At 31.1% G+C, this 22,061-nt stretch overlaps 1 protein-coding gene across 1 annotated transcript; it reads right to left on the minus strand.

Annotated features, from left to right (window-relative positions):
- Positions 1-8,577: 8,577 nt before the first annotated feature.
- On the minus strand, positions 8,578-20,740 carry LOC139487699 (E3 ubiquitin-protein ligase CHIP-like). The gene is made up of 7 exons (XM_071272688.1): positions 20,555-20,740; positions 17,887-18,085; positions 16,975-17,140; positions 16,028-16,106; positions 15,563-15,619; positions 14,978-15,094; positions 8,578-11,069 (listed from the first exon to the last, which is right to left on the minus strand). Exons 1-7 carry the CDS (start codon positions 20,645-20,647, stop codon positions 10,944-10,946), a joined length of 837 nt encoding a protein of 278 aa, XP_071128789.1. The 5' UTR covers positions 20,648-20,740; the 3' UTR covers positions 8,578-10,943.
- Positions 20,741-22,061: the final 1,321 nt, after the last annotated feature.

Here is a 22,061-nt window from a genome sequence, read left to right on the forward strand (position 1 = left end):
GTTCAATATTCAGTTAAACTAGATCCCGGACTGACTGATTCCACACTCTCAAATGTTGGTGTAACGCAAGGGTGTATACTGAGCCCCCTTCTTTTCAATTTATTTATGAATTACTTTCCAGGATATCTTGATAAGAAGTGTGATCCAGTAGATATAGAGAAAACAAGCTTAAATTGTTTAATGTATGCAGATGACATAATTTTAATGTCTCAAACCAAAGAAGGGTTACAAAACTGTTTATCCTCACTGGATCTTTGTAAGAAAGCACATAAAGTAGTTTTCATGATTAAACGGAAATTTCATTGTACACATACTAATACACCTGTGCTCTTAAAACTGTTCGACTCCTGTGTTAAACCAGTCCTAATCTATGGAAGTGAATTGGGGGTCCATACATTCTTAACCTGGACAAAAGATTAACGCAAGGTTCAAATAATAATTTAGAAAAAACTTTTTTTAAATTTCGCACCTGAAAAGGTTCACATTCGATATTGTAAATATGTACTTGGTGTCACTAAATATGCTTCTAATATTGACAGTATGGCAGAACTTGGTCGTTATCCAATCTCTATATTTGTTATTTTGCAGTCTCTTAAATACTGGCTATATTTGTATAAAGACCCTCTTTTTAATTTTTCAAAATTAGCATAAGTCAATCGAAGATGTTGATTGAACCTTAATTTCCATGTACCTTCAATAAACACATTTTTCAGTTTCTAAAATTCATTCGTTTTAATCATGTTTGGAATAATAACGAACTATGTCAGAAGGAAAACTCATATCTACAGTGAAAAAGATATTACAACAAAGATATGGAAATTATTTTTTCTCATGTTTGTAAAATGAAAACAAAACAAACTACGCACATATTACAAGTTAAAAAAGGAATATAAACCTGAGACTTATACAAAGTTAAATATCTTAAAACAATATATTAGACAGTTATGTAAATTAAGAATTTCTAACCACAATTTACACATCGAAAAAGGCAGATATAATAATACGCCTTTAGATCAAAGAATATGTAATTATTGTATTGATAACAAAATTGAAGAAGAGTTTCATTTTATATGTGAATGCAACCTCTATCAAGACGAGAGGGAAAAGTTTTATGATGACATTGTTAATATTATACCATGTTTTTGTAATTTAGATAATTTTGATAAATTTAAATATTTAATGAACTGTTATATATGTAGACAAATGTATTTTGATTAGACATTCATCAGTGGGAATAATTGCATAATATTTAAGTAGGTGTAGGTGTTTTGTCTATTGGATGTTATAAGTGTCACAATTGTTGGCTGTTATGTTTTATTGTTGTTTTGTTTTGTATATGTTTTTATATGTGTTCATGTGTTTCAGTGATGATCCTTTTGTACTGGATTTTATACTGAATAAAATTAGTTAGTTAGTTAGTTAGTTAGTTAGTTAGTTAGTTAGTTAGTTAGTTAGTTAGTTAGTTAGTTAGTTAGTTAGTTAGTTAGTTAGTTTATACTACTCGATCAGTCAAACCTTGAAAACAAAAGTTTTGTCATTCTTGTCATCATTTGAATAATTTTTGGTTGGTTTTTTGTTGCTCATTCTTTAGTTTTTGAAGTTGTGTTTTGTATACTCTTGTTGTCTTTTGGACCTTTTCTCTTCTATCCATTGTCAATTTATTTTCAACTTATGCGATTGAATGTCCCTTTTGGTATCTTTCGCCTCTCTTTTATATTTGCATTTAGAAATCCCCTTTACTTCGTTTTGTTGGTTTCCAAGAAAGACAAGACACACTATTCCTCAAATGAACATCTTAGCTGTTATAAGACAAGATGCTACACATATAAATAGATTATTACTAGATCTATTTATAAGGTATAACAAATATTTAATTTTGATTCAGACTATATTTATCATATATGATATTGATGCATTAATCAAATGCAAACTCCAAAATAATCTTGAAGTATAAGAATGTTTTCAGTTATATTAAAAACGCTTATGATATAATTAGAAAATAGAGTTTAGTTTTACAAATAATATTATCTCATAAATAATATATTTTTATTATATACTAATTTGTTTTTATCTATGCCAGAATATCATTTTCATATATAATATCATATATTTAATGCGTTTCCCTCGGTTTTGGTTTGTGACCCGGATTTGTTTTTTCTATCGATTTATGAGTTTTAAACATCGGTATAACACTGTTGCCTTTATTTAATTAGATGTACTCTTAATAAATACATTTGACCAATCTGCCATCTTCGGAGTTGATCAATCTGTGTGTTTATCCTATCAAATATTAGTCGTATCAAACGAAGTTTGTGTAACCACATAAAGATACGTTTAGTATTGTTGCATAAACTTTTGCAAACAAATTGCATTGTGAACAGTTGTTACATAATATGATGAGTTAAAGAAGATTGTTGATATCCTGTATGTCCCTCTGTTTTATAAACTAACAAGTAACCGAAGTCTTCTTTTCCCGAATTTTTTATTTGTTCCCTTTGATATTCATTATATTTTTTTATGTTTGCGAAATACTTTATAATTTGGGGTAATGATAATGAGTGTTAAACCAATTAAAAAAAAACAGCATACAGAAAATGTATCTTGAATACATACTTTTGTTTAGTCTTTATATGTTATGCTTAGATTCTATCGACAGTTAATTTAAACCATTATACTTTTCATGCCCTTTTCTTTGAATATCTTCCTTATAATATTTAAAGATTCCAATATCATCATCAAGCTGTTCTTTCTTTTATTGTTTTGTTCCTGACACAACACAAGTCGTTCAGCAAGAGGCGTACAGGCCAACATTAAGTCCAGAAATATGTCGAACATTGCATTTGATTCATTTACGCCTGCATCGGCAGCAGTTATTACGTAACTCAGGCAGAACATAAAAAAAACAGAGTGGTAAATAGGACAAAATGAATCACTTTCATTTGACAGTAATAGTTTCTAAAGGACATAATAAAACCAATAAAATAAGTTTAAAAAAACTAAAACGACACCTACATCATCGTAGGAGGATATTTATTTATTTCTCTTGATTATTACGTGTTTCTCTCCAGTAGTTTTACAATAACAGTGACTTATTATTAATCGTAAAATAGGTTTTAAAATTGCAAAAATCATAAATTCAATTGCATTTGTTATTTTTTCATATTTTCTGTGTTTTCCTATATAATATTATTTTATAAATAAAATGATTTAATATCGATTTTCCATAAATTAGCTATGCTTTTCTAATTAATTTCTTCTTCCAAACAGTATATATTAAATGAGTAATCTTTCACTAAGATAATAAGACTGAATATCTGTATTGCAAAAGGCTTGTCAATTTTTGTAAAAATGTTAAGCTCTCAATCTTTTTGCTCTTGATTTCACCCAATTTCTGCAAATTTTGGCTCTATGTCATAGAATTTTGCCCAATACTTGGAGTACAACTTGTGCTGTGATTACCGAGTCTGAGTACAACAGTCATGCCCAAAGTTCGTTAAGCTCAAAATGTCACTGATGAGTCTTATGTAGACGAAATATGTGTCTGACGTATCAACTCATAAGCCTGGTAACTATTTACTAATCAACCTGCTAGTATTATGTTGATTGCATGTGTTTGACACTTTAACTCTAGGTTATAAATGCATTTACTGGTAAATTATATTTGTTACTTTTACACATGTATCACAGGTTATTATACATGGCAATGAAATCAAATAGATACTTTCATAAATTGCAAGATAGTTGTACTGAAAAGTTATCTCAAGAATAATTGCCCAAATTATTGGCTACTTCTTTGACACGTTGATTACCCATGAGGGTATTGCACAGTCGTTTACCCTATAACTGTGAAGATATCAGACTTCACCTCAGGCACGGGTCAGTTTCTATTACCGATTGTATGAATTCGTTTAACCCCAAAAATTCGGATGGCATTGATAGCATGATGATTTATTTGTTTTATTCAAAATGTTTTCTTTGTTAAATAAAAGCTCACTGATCAATAAAAGAAAAACACCAAGGATGATATCATTATCAAAATACTGACGTTTTTTTGTCATTGCTTGTATCTCATATATCCAAATGAGATTTTATATTAATGCTGCTACCAAAAACTAGAGGGTCTGGCGTATTAAGTTATAGCCTGGTACCTTTGATAACTATTCACACCACTGGTTCGATGCCACTGCTGGTGGACGTTTCGTCCCCGAGAGTATCACCAGCCCAGTAGTCAGCACTCCGGTGCCATTAATATCAATTATATAGTCATTATTTATAAATTTTAGATTACCTTAGCCGTATTTGGTATAACTTTTTGGAATTTGGGGTCCTCAATACTCTTCAACTTTGTACTTGTTTGGCATATTACTTTTTTGATCTGAGCGTCACTGATGACTCGTATGTTGTCGAAATGCGCGGCTGGTGTAATAAATTATAAGCCTTGTACCTTTGATAACTAATTATATCGATTTGTTCCACGCTATTGACAGAGGATTTCAATCTTGAATCTATTATTTTGTTCACTGTTATCTTGAATCTATAATTAACGTTATGATTCAAACTTCAAATTGTCCTTTGAAGTACATACTCTCTCTCTATGGTGTTTTCATAATACAGTTGGTGCATGTTCATACTGTATAAAACCTACACCAAGTTATTAGGGAGAACGAGTAAAATCAACACTACATAAGTTTTATAGTCTACCTCGTGAATAGTTGACTGACATGATGGAACTTAATATAATTTTAAGTACTAGTAACATCCAAATGTAAACAGAATAAGATATAAACCAATAGTTAATTATAAGCTCTCCTCAATTATATGGAGGGCGTGGGGTATGCAAGTTTTGCTAACTAACAATGTTTTCCTTTGCAATTAACAAAAAAATAACAAATCAAAGTGACTTTGAGGAATGCTTTCATGTACACTGTGAGATGCATTGTATGATTTGTATCTATCAATGGAACAAATTCAGTTAATATTTTGCATTTGAATTACCTTCCTTTGATAATCATGGAATTTGATGTGCAGTTGTACATACTCTTCCTTTCGCCCCTCATTTTGTACTAGCATAGAAAAATATCATATTCATGCAGAAATTTAGCTCTTTCCCTTCAGTTATGATCAACTGACAATGAAACTTTTGAACAAAAAGTAAAATCACAAAAATACTGAACTCAGAAGAAATTCAAAACAGAAAATCCCTTATCAAATGGCAAAATCAAAAGATCAAGCACATCAAACGAATGGATAACAACTGTCATATTCCTGACATGGTAAAGGCATTTTCTTATGTAGAAAATGATGGATTAAACTAGGTTTTATAGCAAGCTCAACCTCTCACTTGAGAGTTGCAATTTAAATTACATTATTTGCATTATACCACTGAAATTACTCAGAAAAAAATCAATCTCTCAAAAGCATATGTTTTTTATGCCCCACCTACGATAGTAGAGGGGCATTATGTTTTCTGGTATGTGGCTCCGTCCGTCCGTTCGTCCGTTCAGGTTAAAGTTTTTGGTCAAGGTAGTTTTCGATGAAGCTGAAGTCCAATCAACTTGTAACTTAGTACACTTGTTGCTTATGGTATGATCTTTTTAATTTTAAAGCCAAATTAGACTTTTGACCCCAATTTCACGGTCCACTGAACATAGAAAATGAAAGTGGGAGTTTCAGGTTAAAGTTTTTGGTCAAGGTAGTTTTTGATGAAGCTGAAGTCCAATCAACTTGAAACTTAGTATACTTGTTGCTTATGATATGATCTTTCTAATTGTAAAGCCAAATTAGACTTTTGACCCCAATTTCACGGTCCACTGAACATAGAAAATGAAAGTGGGAGTTTCAGGTTAAAGTTTTTGATCAAGGTAGTTTTTGATGAAGCTGAAGTCCAATCAACTTGAAACTTAGTACACTTGTTGCTTATATGATATGATCTTTCCAATTTTAAGCCAAATTAGACTTTTGACCCCAATTTCACGGTCCACTGAACATAGAAAATGAAAGTGGGAGTTTCAGGTTAAAGTTTTTGGTCAAAGTAGTTTTTGATAAGATTGAAGTCCAATCAACTTGAAACTTAGTACATATGTTCCCTATAGTACAATCTTTCCAATTTTAATGCCAAATTAGATTATTACCCAATTTCACGGTCCATGGAACATGGTAAAGAATAGTGTGAGTGGGGCATCCGTGTACTTTGGACACATTCTTGTTATTTATCAATTAGTATGGATGAATTATTAACTTTTTGTGAGACATCAATGCTTGGTTTCCAAGTTGTTTCAGTCCCTATGGTCAGTATACAAAGATGCATCATTTATGGTTTCTAAAGCCTTTATTCTTAATATTTATATAACAATATACATAATATCACAGATGGAAAAATAAGAATATTCATACTCCTTACACAAATACTTAACATTCAAACATGTACAACACACACATCTCACACATATCAATAAGTTAAGACACAAATCATTCAGTCTTAAGCATGTTAACACAGTAATAGACATAACACATTACAATCAGAAATGAAGATGATTACAAATCAATGAACTTTTTTTCTTTTTTCTTCACTTCAATGACCAAAATTTATCATCCTTTGCATTAAAAGCCTAATACATGTATCTTTAAAGAATTTGTTCCACCCATGACAAACATTTGTATCATTATCTTTCTTTTTTTTCAAGAAGGCCGGGTATACGTATAAATTGCAGTGCTAAAAAATCTAACATAAAAACAAAAATATGAACAACCTTGTATTGTGACAGTGTGAGGGTGAATTATACTATAATCATTGCTATTTGTCAATGCTGCATTGAAAGCAACCTAATTGGGGCAATAGATGACTTAAGAGATTGACAGAAATCATGGGTCCAATCAGATTCTTCCAATTCTCAGTTATTCGGTTACTTTTAAGTTGATTTCTTAATTGTAAGTCAGTGTACAATGATTATCTACTTCATACACAGCAAACCTTTCACTTTTCACTTCAATGTAATTTTTTTCAAATGTAAAACTTCCTTTGATATAAGGGGAAACTTTTTACATGTGATAGATGTGATAAATAAATGCTTGTTATGACTAGAAACAATAAAGGTGGATATGTAGTTTACAAAAAATGCATTGTTGTCATAAAATTATATGTAACTCAAGAAAATCAATTGAAGTACATCATAATTACTGAACAGTTTTAGAGGGTATTTGGACATCTCTCTTTGACTTTCTTAGATAAATCTTGGTTATGTCAGACTGAAGCACTTAATTCTTTAAGACCATCACTACAGAGAAATTTAATTAAGAGGACTTCAGGAGCCTGTAATTCAGTGGTTGTCGTTTGTTTATGTGTTACATATTTGTTTTTCGTTCATTTTTTTACATAAATAAGGCCGTTAGTTTTCTCGTTTGAATTGTTTTACATTGTCTTATCGGGGCCTATTATAGCTGGCTATGCGGTATGGGCTTTGCTCATTGTTGAAGGCCGTACGGTGACCTATAGTTGTTAATGCCTGTGTCATTTTGGTCTTTTGTGGATAGTTGTCTCATTAGCAATCATACCACATCTTCTTTTTTATATTCAGTACTAGACATTGAAATATCAGCTCAAATTCAGTGCGCTTAATCTTATTGTGTATGAACTTATAAATGGTATATTGAGAATTTGAGATGGCATATTACTTTGTTATCTATCATTGTTCTTTCATTAAAGAAACACTATATCTATATATAAATCCATACCATGTATATAATAGGAGCAAAATTTCAATAGAAAATGTACAGCATTTCTCTTTTTTATATTACATACAAAATGAAAGCAAATTAATGAAAATATTGTGTGTTGAAATACAAAACAATTACATCTACATATAAGCAGGACTTAGTGACTTAAATTAGATACTTCTAAAATTATTTGAGATCTAATCAGGTGATATTACCTGAACTGAAAATTTATCATAGAAGAATGTGTTATATGTGAATACCCATCCCTACAAATACAAAGCTTGCAGTATAGCTATAACTTGCTGTAACACTGACTTGTTTTGTGGTTATAAACATAAAATTTTGAATCAAACATCATATAATTCAATGTTATTTATATCGTATATAGGAAAAATAGCAGGAGAAACAAAGAGTACATTCTAAACTTATAAATCAAGGAGAAACTGAAAATGCAATATTGCAAAAAAAAACAAATACACAGAGACAAAGAAGTCCACAAAACTTTACATACAAGACTTTTATACAAGTTAAAACACTATTTTCAAATCATAAGAATAAAAAGACAATCTGGGAATTTTCTGTGCTATAACAAGACACAAAATTGCATAGTAACCGACTACTAAGAGAAAGGGCAGAGGGGTAACACTGTACTAGATCTAAACATTTAAACATCAGATAGGACTTCATAGGGATGTATTCTGGAGATAGACAATTTAGAAATCATCTATGACAAAACTGTTTTAATTCTTCGAATTCATCATTTAATTTGAAATTTAAAACTAAACATACAATATTTCCTATCCATTTTAATACTAATGTTGATGTCTTTAAACAGTCTTAACAAAATCATGTGTGGAAAAAAAAGTTGGGGGCAGGTATAATGTCAATATCAGTTACTGGTTGCAATAAGCTTAAAGTTAGTTTACATTTAGTGACACTTCAGTATACCAATCCTCTGATTCTTACAAATTTTGACTGAATTCAGATATAATATTGTTAAATTCTATAAAAAGGAGAAAATCAAAAAATTATCAGCTTAGTATGCTAAAAGTAACTTATACCCTTTTAATGTGCATATTGAAATTATTGCAAGAATAAAATGAGATATTAAGAAAGTATTTTATTAAATGCAAATAAAATAGCTCTGTAGAAAATCATGCATGAGGATACCATTTAGCGTATGAATATTGCATCAAATATGACTACAAAATATCCCATTACTCTTGATTGACAAACCATAACATATTAATTTTTAAGTTAAATGGTTCATTACGTTTACTGATTCCAACAATTATGTACAGTTTCCAGTCAATCCCTCCAAGCAAAAAAGTTCCATAACTCTGGAGGGACACCTGGTAAGTCAAACTTAATCTGTAGGTTGTTTCTTTTATTAATCCCAAACAAATAGGATTTTTTCTAAGACATCTGATTATTTAATCAGACTTTGTATGCAATATGCCAAAAAAGGAAAAGAAAATAAGACGCATTCTTCCACCAATACTATTACTAATGGTTCAAGCAAATTTGAGGTAGCACACTAAATGATGATGAAGGGATGGATGGACAATGGTATACCATAAAACATCCTGTCTTTGACTGGTGTATATAAACACAATTGAGTGATAATGAAAACGATAAAAATAATAACTAGAGGCTCTAAAGAGCCTGTGTCACTCACCTTGGTCTATGTAAATATTAAACAAAGGACACAGATGGATTCATGACAAAATTGTGTTTTGGTGATGGTGATGTGTTTGTAGATCCTGCTTTACTGAACATTCTTGCTGCTTACAATTATCTCTATATTTAATGAACTTGACCCAGTAGTTACAGTGGAAAATGTTAGTAAAAATTTACAAATTTTATGAAAATTATTAAAAATAGACTATAAAGGGCAATAACTCCTTAAGGGGTCAATTGACAATTTTAGTAATGTTGACTTATTTGTAGATCTTATTTTGCTGAACATTATTGCTGTTTACAGTTTATCTCTATCTATGATAATATTCAAGATAGTAACCAAAATCTGAAAAACTTCCTTAAAATTACTAATTCGGGGCAGCAATCCAACAACAAGTCGTCCAATTTGTCTGAAAATTAATTTCAGGGCAGATAGATCTCGACCTGATAAACAATTTAATCCCACATCAGATTTGCTCTAAATGCTTTGGTTTCAGAGTTATAAGCCAAAATCTACATTTCCCCCCTTTGTTCTATTTTTAGCCATTGCAGCCATCTCGGTTGGTTGGTCGGGTCACGCCACACATTTTTTAAACTAGATACCCCAATGATGATTGTGGCCAAGTTTGGTTAAATTTGGCCCAGTAGTTTCAGAGGAGAAGATTTTTGTAAAAGAATACTAAAATTTTTGAAAATGGTTAAAAATTGACTATAAAGGGCAATAACTCCTTATGGGGTCAACTGTGGCCAAGTTTGGTTAAATTTGGCCCAGTAGTTTTAGGAGAAGATTTTTGTAAAAGAATACTAAAATTTTTAAAAATGGTTAAAATTGACTATAAGGGGCAATAACTCCTTAAGGGGTCAATTTTGGTCATGTTGACTTATTTGTAGATCTGACTTAGCTGAACATTATTGCTTTTTACAGTTTATCTCTTTCTATAATAATATTCAAGATAATAACCGAAATCTGCAAAATTTCCTTCAAATTACTAATTTCAGGGCAGCAACCCAATAAAGAGTTGTCCGATTTGTCTGATAATTTCAGGACAGATAGATCTTGACCTAATAGACAATTTAACCCTATTTCAGATTTATTCTAAATGCTTTGGTTTCAGAGTTATAAGCCAAAATCTACATTTTACCTGTATGTTCTATTTTTAGCCATGGCGGCCATCTTGGTTGGTTGGCCGGGTCACGCCACACATTTTTAAACTAGATACCCAAATGATGATTGTGGCTAAGTTTGGTTAAATTTGGTCCAGTAGTTTCTGAGGAGAAGATTTTTGTAAAAGTTTACGGACGACGACTGACGAAGGACGCCAAGTGATGAGAAAAGTTCACTTGACCTTTCAGGTCAGGTGAGCTAAAAATGGTAATAATGAAAATGATGATAATGATTATGATGACAATGACCATTATGATTATGATATGATGTCAAACTTAACATCTCTGCTTTTTCACAGAACCTGATGATATCATTGCCTCTAATCTTGAGTAGTATACTTAATGTATTAATTACTCCTTAATTTGATTAATTAACACTACATATTTCAATAATCTTCAGCCCAGGGATTTTCCTCTAAAAATGTATCTATTACTTCTTTCATTGCAAGGTTTGGAATCAGTTGGTCCTGTGTCAGATCTGTACGAGTTACTGGGTCAAAGTGTCCAACTCTCTGTAATGTATAAAATAATCATTTTAAGTTTTAACATACAACACCCTTCCACCCTCTCCTTTAAAGATTTCTTGAATTTGAAGATGAAAATAAAAACTTTAATGCTTTAGCATCTGATTCTGCCATTGAAGAAGACTTGCCATCCAGACCTTAGCAATGTTGTTGTTTCGGTTTGGTTGCACATCTTGATTTGCTGTATGTAATGGCATAATCTAATGTATTGATATCATTGATAAAATATATACAAATACTGATAGAAAAACTATTAGAATGTAGGATTTTATATTTTATCCATTGATAAACACAAAATATTTATTATTTAGTAAATTATCATTTTTACACAAACCTATCTACAGGATTTGCCTGCTCTGCAAAAAAACAAGAGTGCACACGCTGAAATGTCTCGCCGTCTATACTAATCATTGATATTATGTTGATAGTCCTAAGTATAAAGCTAAGCTTTATAACAATTGTCACATAAACTTAACATTAACCAAGATAACTAAACATAGACCAATGAACCTTGAAAATGAGGTCAAGGTCAGATGAACCATGCCAGGCAGACATGTACAGCTAACAATGCTTCTATACAACATATATAGTTGACCGATTACTTATAGTTTAAGAAAAATAGACCAAAACACAAAACCTTAACACTGTGCAATGAACCGTGAAAATGAGGTCACGGTCAAATAAAACCTGTGCGACTAACATGAAGATCATAAAATATTTCCATACACCAAATATAGTTGACCTATGGCATATAGTATTAGATAAAAAGACCAAAACTCAAAAACTTAACTTTGACCACTGAACCATGAAAATGAGGTCAAGGTCACATGACATCTGCCCTTTAGACATGTACACCTTACAATCGTGCAATACAACAAATATAGTAGACCTATTGCATATAGTATGAGAAAAACAGACCAAAACACAAAAATTTAACTTTGACCACTGAACCATGAAAATGAGGTCAAGGTCACATGACATCTGCCGGATAGACATGTACACCTTACAATCGTTCCATACAACAAATATAGTAGACCTATTGCATATAGTATGAGAAAAACAGACCAAAACGCAAAAATTTAACTATAACCACTGAACCATGAAAATGAGGTCAAGGTCAGATGACACCTGCCAGTTGGAGATGTACACCTTACAGTCCTTCCATACACTGAATATACTAGCCCTATTGCTTATAGTATCTGAGATATGGACTTGACCACCAAAACTTAACCTTGTTCACTGATCCATGAAATGAGGTCGAGGTCAAGTGAAAACTGTCTGACAGACATAAGGACCTTGCAAGGTACGCACATATCAAATATAGTTATCCTATTACTTATAATAAGAGAGAATTCAACATTACAAAAAATTTGAACTTTTTTTTCAAGTGGTCACTGAACCATGAAAATGAGGTCAAGGACATTGGACATGTGACTGACGGAAACTTCGTAACATGAGGCATCTATATACAAAGTATGAAGCCTCCAGGTCTTCCACCTTCTAAAATATAAAGCTTTTAAGAAGTAAGCTAACACCGCTGCCGCCGCCGTAGCCGCCGCTGCCGGATCACTATCCCTATGTCGAGTTTTCTGCAACAAAAGTTGCAGGCTCGACAAAAACTAGAGGCTCTAAAGAGCCTGTGTCGCTCACCTTGGTCTATGTGAATATTCAACAAAGGACACAGATGGATTCATGACAAAATTGTGTTTTGGTGATGGCGATGTGTTTGTAGATCTTACTTTACTGAACATTCTTGCTGCTTACAATTATCTCTATCTATAATGATTGGCCCAGCAGTTTCAGTGGAAAATGTTAGTAAAATTTACAAAGTTTATGAAAATTGTTAAAAATTGACTATAAAGGACAATAACTCCTTAGGGGGTCAATTGACCATTTCAATCATGTTGACTTATTTGTAAATCTTACTTTTCTGAACATTATTGCTGTTTACAGTTTATCTCTATCTATAATAATATTCAAGATAATAACCAAAAACAGCAAAATTTCCTTAAAATTACCAATTCAGGAGCAGCAACCCAACAATGGGTTGTCCAATTCATCTGAAAATTTCAGGGCAGATAGATCTTGACCTAATTAACAATTTTACACCCAGTCAGATTTGCTCTAAATGCTTTGGTTTTTGAGTTATAAGCCAAAAACTGCATTTTACCCCTATGTTCTATTTTTAGCCGTGGCAGCCATCTTGGTTGGAAGGCTAGGTCACCAGACACATTTTTTTTAACTAGATACCCCATAGATGATTGTGGCCAAGTTTGGATTAATTTGGCTAAGTAGTTTCAGAGGAGAAGATTTTTGTAAAAGATTACTAAGATTTACGAAAAATGGTTAAAAATTGACTATAAAGGGAAATAACTCCTAAAGGGGTCAACTGACCATTTTGGTCTTGTTGACTTATTTGTAAATCTTACTTTGCTGAACATTATTGCTGTTTACAGTTTATCTCTATCTATAATAATATTCAAGATAATAACCAAAAACTAAAATTTCCTTAAAATTACCAATTCAGGGGCAGCAACCCAACAACGGGTTGTCCGATTCATCTCAAAATTTAAGGGCAGATAAATCTTGACCTGATAAACAATTTTGCCCCTTGTTAGATTTGCTCTAAATGCTTTGGTTTTTGAGTTATAAGCCAAAAACTGCATTTTACCCCTATGTTCTATTTTTAGCCATGGCGGCCATCTTGGTTGATTGACCGGGTCACAGGACACATTTTTTAAACGAGATACCCCAATGATGATTGTGGCTAAGTTTGGATTAATTTGGCCCAGTAGTTTCAGAGAAGAAGATTTTTGTAAAAGATTACTAAGATTTACGAAAAATGGTTAAAAATTGACTATAAAGGGCAATAACTCCTTAAGGGGTCAACTGACCATTTCAGTCATGTTGACTTATTTTTAAATCTTACTTTGCTGAACATTATTACTGTTTACAGTTTATCTCTATCTATAATAATATTCAAGATAATAAACAAAAACAGTAAAATTCCATAAAATTACCAATTCAGGGGCAGCAACCCAACAACGGGTTGTCCGATTCATCTGAAAATTTCAGGGCAGATAGATCTTGACCTGATGAACAATTTTACCTCGTCAGATTTGCTCTTAATGCTTTGGTTTTTGAGTTATAAGCCAAAAACCACATTTTACCCCTATGTTCTATTTTTAGCCATGGCGGCCATCTTGGTTGGTTGACCGGGTCACCGGACACATTTTTTAAACTAGATACCCCAATGATGATTTTGGCCAAGTTTGGTTAAATTTGGCCCGGTAGTTTCAGAGGAGAAGATTTTTGTAAAAGTTAACGCCGGACGACGACGGACGACGGACGCCGGACGCCAAGTGATGGGGCTAAAAATAACATAAAAAGAATACCAATTTTTTGACTTCTTTTCATTTCATTTACATAACAGAAATGCAGTCGACCCACACAAATATAACCTATTATAATAAAGATTGCCTAGTTCTATAATTAGCTTGTTAAAGCTTTACTGCTCATCTTTCAATCAAAAAAGTATGGTAGTAAAATTTTACTTATCAGAATCATTGAACCATGAAGTACATGTTATTGTGACCTCCACATGAAAACTGTTACCTAGATTCAATGTACTTCAATCATATACATTGTTGTAGATCAATGATGTTCTGAATATCATATTGGATGCTCTCTGGAGAGTTGTCTCATTGGCACTCATACCACATCTTCTTGTATCTATATATAGTTTTGAACAAATAGATAAGATCATACTGCAATAGATCAGAATGTTTCAATGTAGTAACAAATGTAGTACATAAGTCTATTTCTTCTATAGCATGTGAGTAACATAGTCTACAATACCAAGTCATTTTCTCATGTCATGACAAAATATAATATACCTGTAGATGTTCCACAATGTCCTTTTTATCATATGTAATTCCTGAGGGTGTAATGACTGGTTCTCTCATCAATTCAAAACTTATCTTCCCACATAAATAATCAGGAACATCTCTTGTCTGAAAACAGTAGAAATACTAAAAATAGATATCACATGAAGACTGAATCTTTATACCCATTTATGTCTATGGTCTCATTTCTTCAAATGCTAGTATGTTTAGTTAAACTGGTTTTAAAAGTTGAAATGGATACTAACAAACAAATAACTTTGACATTACACGAACAATCTTTTTTGAAGAACTGTAAAGTGATGTCCATCAATTGAAAATATTGTAAAAGTGTATGTCAGCATATTCAATAACATTGTTTGCTTGTTTGACACAGCTTAAGATAACTTTCTATACTTTCTACAAATATCATATATTGATATCTCAAGTTCACTTTATTTTTATTGCAAATGATGCAATTATTTACAAAAAGTAATATGTTGTCCGACAGCTAAAGTGTTCTCTAATAACAATTTAGTAGAAAAACATATATATGTTCATGTATGTTTTCATTTTAAATTCAAAACAATAATGATATACCTTTCTTCTGTGATCTAACTGGGAAAATAACTCATTTACATCCTTTATTCTTGTGTCCTGTAAGAAGTAAATCATTGTATCAAACGTTACTCAATACATGTATTAAAAATAAAAAAAATAATAAACCAGTCTACAAGAAGGGTTGAATGTACCAGTAGTAAAAAATAATAAAATCATTATTTTGTTGAAATATGATAATAAATAAGTCAAGAAAAATACTATGGAAGAAGTTAAAAATTTCTCATTTCTATTCTACCTGAAGCACATATAATGAACATTTAAAGCACTTTATATACAACATAATCATTTCAAATTTCCTTAACTTTTGTTGAAAAGATTAATACACAATCTTTTTTATCTTTTACTAAAAGTCTAAATTAATGATTGTATCAAAAAAGTGCCAATTATAAGACTTTTACAAAAATATTAATCCCTCTACCAGTAATACTTATCTGTATTTCTTACATTATCTTCTTCTAATGCATTCTGTACTTCTGTAAAACTTTCTTGATCGGAGGTTTCTTCAGAAAGTTTCTCCAGTTTCCTGTAAACCAATTATTGCCATGTACATTAAACTTTATTTATTTATCATAAGGTACAAATACACTGCACTGTTTAAAAGATACAATGCACTGATATGTAAGGTGCAGAGTCTATAAAAAATTTCATATAAACAAAATTTTTGCTTCTTTTTGACAAACGAACAACTTCAACAAAGGTCTTTTATTATAACGTAATATTTCTCTTTTAATATGAAATATCATAATTTTCGTAAATATCTTTCATAAAAAAAAACTGATTGACATACATACAATTTAGTTTACAGTAACTGTAAGTACTCTAACATCAGTAATTTGTGTCTTTCATCTATTTTTCTTAACTTTTTTTGTGATATCTGATATTTCAAGCTGTTTCCAACTAGGTGTTACAGTTTGTGCTGATGGTGTGTTTTGTTGTTACACCACTGTTTGATGTCAGTTTGAAGGTTTAATACTAAAAAAAAAACATGTTTAACCCTCCCACATTCTGTATTGCTTGTCCCAAATCAGGATCATGTTTGCTTTTCATTAATATACATTTTGTCAGGAAATTCATCTTACTGATGAAGGCTGTAAAGTGACCTACAGTTGCTTACATCCATTTCATATGGACTCTGGTGGATAATAATATTTAATTGACTCATTGACAATCATATCATATCTTTTTATTTTTTATATCAATCATAACAGGTACTTGATACTTTTAAAAAAGCTTAATTTAGAGGATTCCTCAAGTTTCAAAACTATAGATAGATATAAGAAGATTTGGTAGGAGGGCCAATGAGACAACTCTCCATCTACTGGTAATCATATGACAAATAATGTAACATCTGCTTATATAAATACTTCTGATCTCTTAAAATGAAGACTTGCCTCTTTTTATCTTCAATTATGAGATTATTTATATAAGACTGTAATTCTATTTCCTCTTTGATTCGTTTTTCTTCTATTGCATTCCATCTTCTTTTCTTAGCCATTCTAAGAGCACCTGCTATATCATCTCCAAAATTTAACTTTTGTTCTTTGGCTAAATCATTTGCTGCAACATAATAAAAGGGTCAAATAAAATCTAAATAATTGCTTTCTTTATATAAATCATTTGACACAATTTAAACTCTTAGAAAGTTATGTGAAACATAAAGAACCCTGGTCTCATTAATATGATAAATGGATAAGACTAAAGAGGTAAATCTGAGAAAGATAAAAGGATGGGTAGGGGTCAAATACATGAAGAATGACCGTATCTGAAAAAAATCCTGAAACAAGGAGAAAGTGTCCTATTTGGAGAAACAACATTCAAGGAACAAGTATTGCAAACACAAGACAACTTTCCTTACAAAATGTATTTCTTGCAGCAATATTGTTCATTAAATTGATAGCAAAAAGATATGCAGTAAAATTCAACTAATTGTATTATACATGTAGCTTTGAAGTACACACTAGTTAGAATCTACCAGAATAAATGTTTCATTGTAATAACCATAAGATGGCTTACACAGTAATTTTGTGATTTTTTTTTCAGACTCATCAATTTAAATCAAATGTTCCATTCTTGTATACTATAATGTGGCCTTTCAGGTACTGTATTATAATGAGTTTATCCTCATTTTCTTTTTTTTTGGTGTATTTTAAAATTGAAATCATAATAAATGTAATTCTTGAGTTGTCATATTTTTAACAGTACTGTTTTAAATAATATACAAATGTACGTAATTTCTGAATTGACTGAAAAAGTTTTCAATTTGTATTGATTCATATACATTTGTAAACTTATTTAATATTTACCTCTCATCAAACTTGCAATAGCTTCATCGTACAAACCAAGCTCAACCAAGGCTTGTCCCATGAAAAAATGTCCCTTCACTAAAGATCTGTCTAAATCTAAGGCACGACGGCAATCTTGTTGAGCTAAATCCCACTTTTTCATTTTTAAATAACATAATGCTCTATTTGTGAAGTAAGTTGATGTATTAGGACTTTTCAACTGAAAAAAAGATATGACTGTCACTAAGGTTAATTTTCTTACAAAGTCACAAAGCAATTAATTTTTTTTTTTAGGATGAAACATTTATGATCACAATTGGTGTATAGCTGTAATGTCATTCTGTCTTCCTTTGTGATTTATTACTCAATATTTATTTTCCAATAACTGGCCTGAATAATTATTATCTTTATACAAAAGTTTTCTTCAGACTTCCATGTAATTACTTATAGATGCTTTTGCTCAAAAGGAATAACCCACACAACTTTATTCAGTCTCATTTATTTAAAGAGTATGTGACCTGTCTGTGACATTTGTGTATACCTATTATAGGGTTAATCAATAGACCTTTTCAGAGCTTTGAAGCCTTTCATGTGATCCAGCCGGAAGTCGATATGGCCCAAGTTGTTTCCTAATTTCTTGAATACATTGTAATAACAAGACATTTAGTCAAATATTTTTTTAAATATTTATCACCTTAAACATGTTAAATGAGTGAAGATGATTATGGAGTAAAAAGCATTTGTGTTAATAATGATTTTATTAGAAGTTATAACATGTAAAATGAATATTCACTTTTGTGCATGTATAACTTTTTTCATATTAAAAAATAAATTGTACCATGTATATCGGTTAAAAAAATAGCAAGTTTTCAAATGACTGATCTTAATAAGTCTTTCAACTGTGTAATTATAATACATGTAGTTCCATACACAACTGCACAAGAAGATTCCCAAGGGGATGCACACAAATTTTTGTTTTTGTCTAAAGTTTAATATAATACTACTCAAATCAAGAAATGTTGTTTGATGGATGTCATTCATTATCAATGTTGATTTTTTCCTAAAACATATTCCTCTCATCATTTATTAAATATATATGATTTTAAAAAAATACACACATTTTTCATGTGCAGTTCCACTTTCCATGAATCATAAATGTAAAAACCTATCTTGATAGTTATTATTTTTTTACCATCAGGGTTGATTAACTTGGGCAGGTCAGGAATAACCACCAATTGGTGGATTATACCTCAATTGACGAATTGACATATAATGATATAGACCAATTGGTGAACTAAATCTTTGTTTTTCAAAGCAAATTATACCACCAAAATGGAGCATTGTTTTCTTAAAACCATATTATGGTATGAAAACTTGTCACACATTCCTAGTTTAGTATAGTCACATAACATATTGCATTTAATCAATAATTGTATTTGCAGTTTCTTCTATTGTTATCTTGTCAATTCTTGATTGGCAAATTAACCACTAATCACCTGTCAATGGACATCAATACTGTGTGCAGTCAAGTGATCATGAGTACAACTCCACAGGTGAATGGAGCTCTTTGTTAATACTTGACTTTCATTATCAAAAGTCAATAGTACGAATGTTTCAACAAAAGGATTGTTGTACACATGCATTCTCAAGAGATGCAGCAGGCTTTGACAAAACTGAATCTTTGGAGGACTCAATATTAATAAGGGTCATAAAATAGGTTGCAAGTTGCAAAATCATGCTCCTAACTCACACTAGCATTTTATTACAAAAAACCTGCATTATATGGGGACGAAGTCCCCAATAACAGTAGAAAATTCAAAAAAAAAAAAAAAAAAAAAAATCGGGAAAATTTTCCCGATATTTTCATTGTACTAATGAACTCAAAATCGTTCAATTTTTTTTTTGTCAGGTTTTTGAATTTCTGGATTTGCGCAGAAATCTACAATGTACTTCCTTTTTCCGGTCTCGTTTGTATGAAACTTTGAGTAAAATATATATTTATCAGTATAGTATAAAATAGGAAGGAACACAATTCCAATTTCATTTTTGATAATTCCTTGATATGAAAAAAAAACGCAAATAGTCAAAAAATAACATAAGGACCTAAGAGCTACGGTTCCGCAGATCCGCAAATAGTCAAAAAATAACATAAGGACCTAAGAGCTACGGTTCCGCAGCTACCTGATGATAGCATTTCTTTGTTTACATTGCATATGACGTCATAACTTAAATAACGTCACAACTAAAATCCCTAACAACAGAACCAAAATCGGAAACGTTACTGTATTGCCGTTTCTTTTTTTTTAACAAATATTTAGTTACAAAAAAATAATTCATACAGACTTCGTCCCCATTTACAGGTAATGCCTGCCTCATATTACGTCAATTGGTCTATACCCATATATGTCAATTGGTGGATTATATGTCAAGAGGGGTATAATCCACCTATGGGTGGTTATTCCTGACCTGTTGGGGACAAGATTGTAGCAGAATGACATGATAGTGATACCAAGTATTTACAAATTGTTGCTGAAACACTTTCAGAATTTTTGTTTTATAGGAAAAGAACACATCCAAAAATATTCTATATTGTTTACCAGTATATATAATTTTTCAACATAACTGGTGTACCATGTTGCAGTCTACATGTACATAAGATCATTATTCAGTCATTATTTCATTCACTTACAATAGCTTTTGAATAACAATTAATCGCCGAATCAAAACTTCTGTTTGCAAAATATTTGTTTCCTTGATTTTTAAGATCTGCAGCAGCACTCATACTTAACGCTCAGAGAAAGTAAAGAAGTAAGGGGAATTTAGCATGAAATCAAGATTTTTTCCTTAAATTCAAGGTCAGACATCTACTTGTAATTACAACGAAAATTGTCCTGTTTTCAAACGTTTCTATGACTAACAAAATATTAATTACAACGACGGATAAACCATGTAAATTTCCGAAATTTTTCAGACATTCTATTCGGCATTTAAACCATACAACACAACTTCAAGCTCTAGAGAGCTCTACACCAAATATAAAAACATATACATAACACAAGAACAATAATAACAACATGCATTACATATTTGGCATCTATATGTGAGAGACCTAGTTTGCCATTTTGTACTCATGCTGTGCATTTTCATGATGATCTTGCATGTGAAGTATGATCAAAAGTGTTTCTTATAAAAAAAAAAAAAAGAAGAAAGAATTATAAAGCACTTTTAATATAAACCAATTTAGAATATTAAGGTTGATACATTGATTGTTTGTTGCTTAACGTCCAGTGGCAAATATTTCATGCATCACGATGAATATAGGCTAGGTATACATAGGTTGGTCCGTCGGCCTCCGTAAAATATCCAGCATGCCTTCGGAATATATATGTTCTATAACATATATATATATATATATATATATATAGAACATGCAGGGTTATAGAACATCAGTTGTTCGACCTGTTAGTCAAGTGCGATTTGTTTAAATATACTTTTTCACTTTTTTGGTCTTTTGGAAAATGTTGTTTGTGCTGCATTTAGACCCTTCTACAACGAAATTTGTTTTACATGCACACGTATAAAAATTGCGGTTTGTATCCAACGAAATCATAGGTTTGAACGTAGTTTTCAATTTAGACTTGTATATATACAAATAGTATTGTCAAGTATTTCAATAACGGCCATGAAACGTAAGACTAATCTTGGTTAAACTTGGAATAACATTTTATATTCAAGAACACAGAAATTCAATATTAACACTGGCATAAGAGTATGATCCACTCTCTAACCATATGAATGAAAAATCGTAAATTTGAGATGATCTGTTTGACAATTAAAACACTGAAACTGGGACTATTATACTATACTGTGATGCTGTATTTTTTCTTATGTCCACCACGAAACGGGTCAAATCTCCTTCAGTATCTGGTTTTAGAATTATGAAAAATATCAGTGTACAGCTTAGCCGATGTGCTTTGATAATCTTTGATAAAAAAAAATCATTTTTGTTACTATTGCAATATAGGGATTGTGGGAAAAAAATAAACATGTGAATATGTCCACTACGAAACAAGTATATAGTCTGAATTTATTGTGAAGACTGGGAAAATGACTAAACATATAGTGTATAGTCTAGGCTTTTCATTTTACCGATGAAAAAAAAACGTATCAACAAACGAACAAAATAGTTTTAACTT

This window comes from Mytilus edulis, chromosome 9, assembly GCF_963676685.1.
Source record: "Mytilus edulis chromosome 9, xbMytEdul2.2, whole genome shotgun sequence".
Taxonomy (NCBI): Eukaryota; Metazoa; Mollusca; class Bivalvia; order Mytilida; family Mytilidae; genus Mytilus; species Mytilus edulis.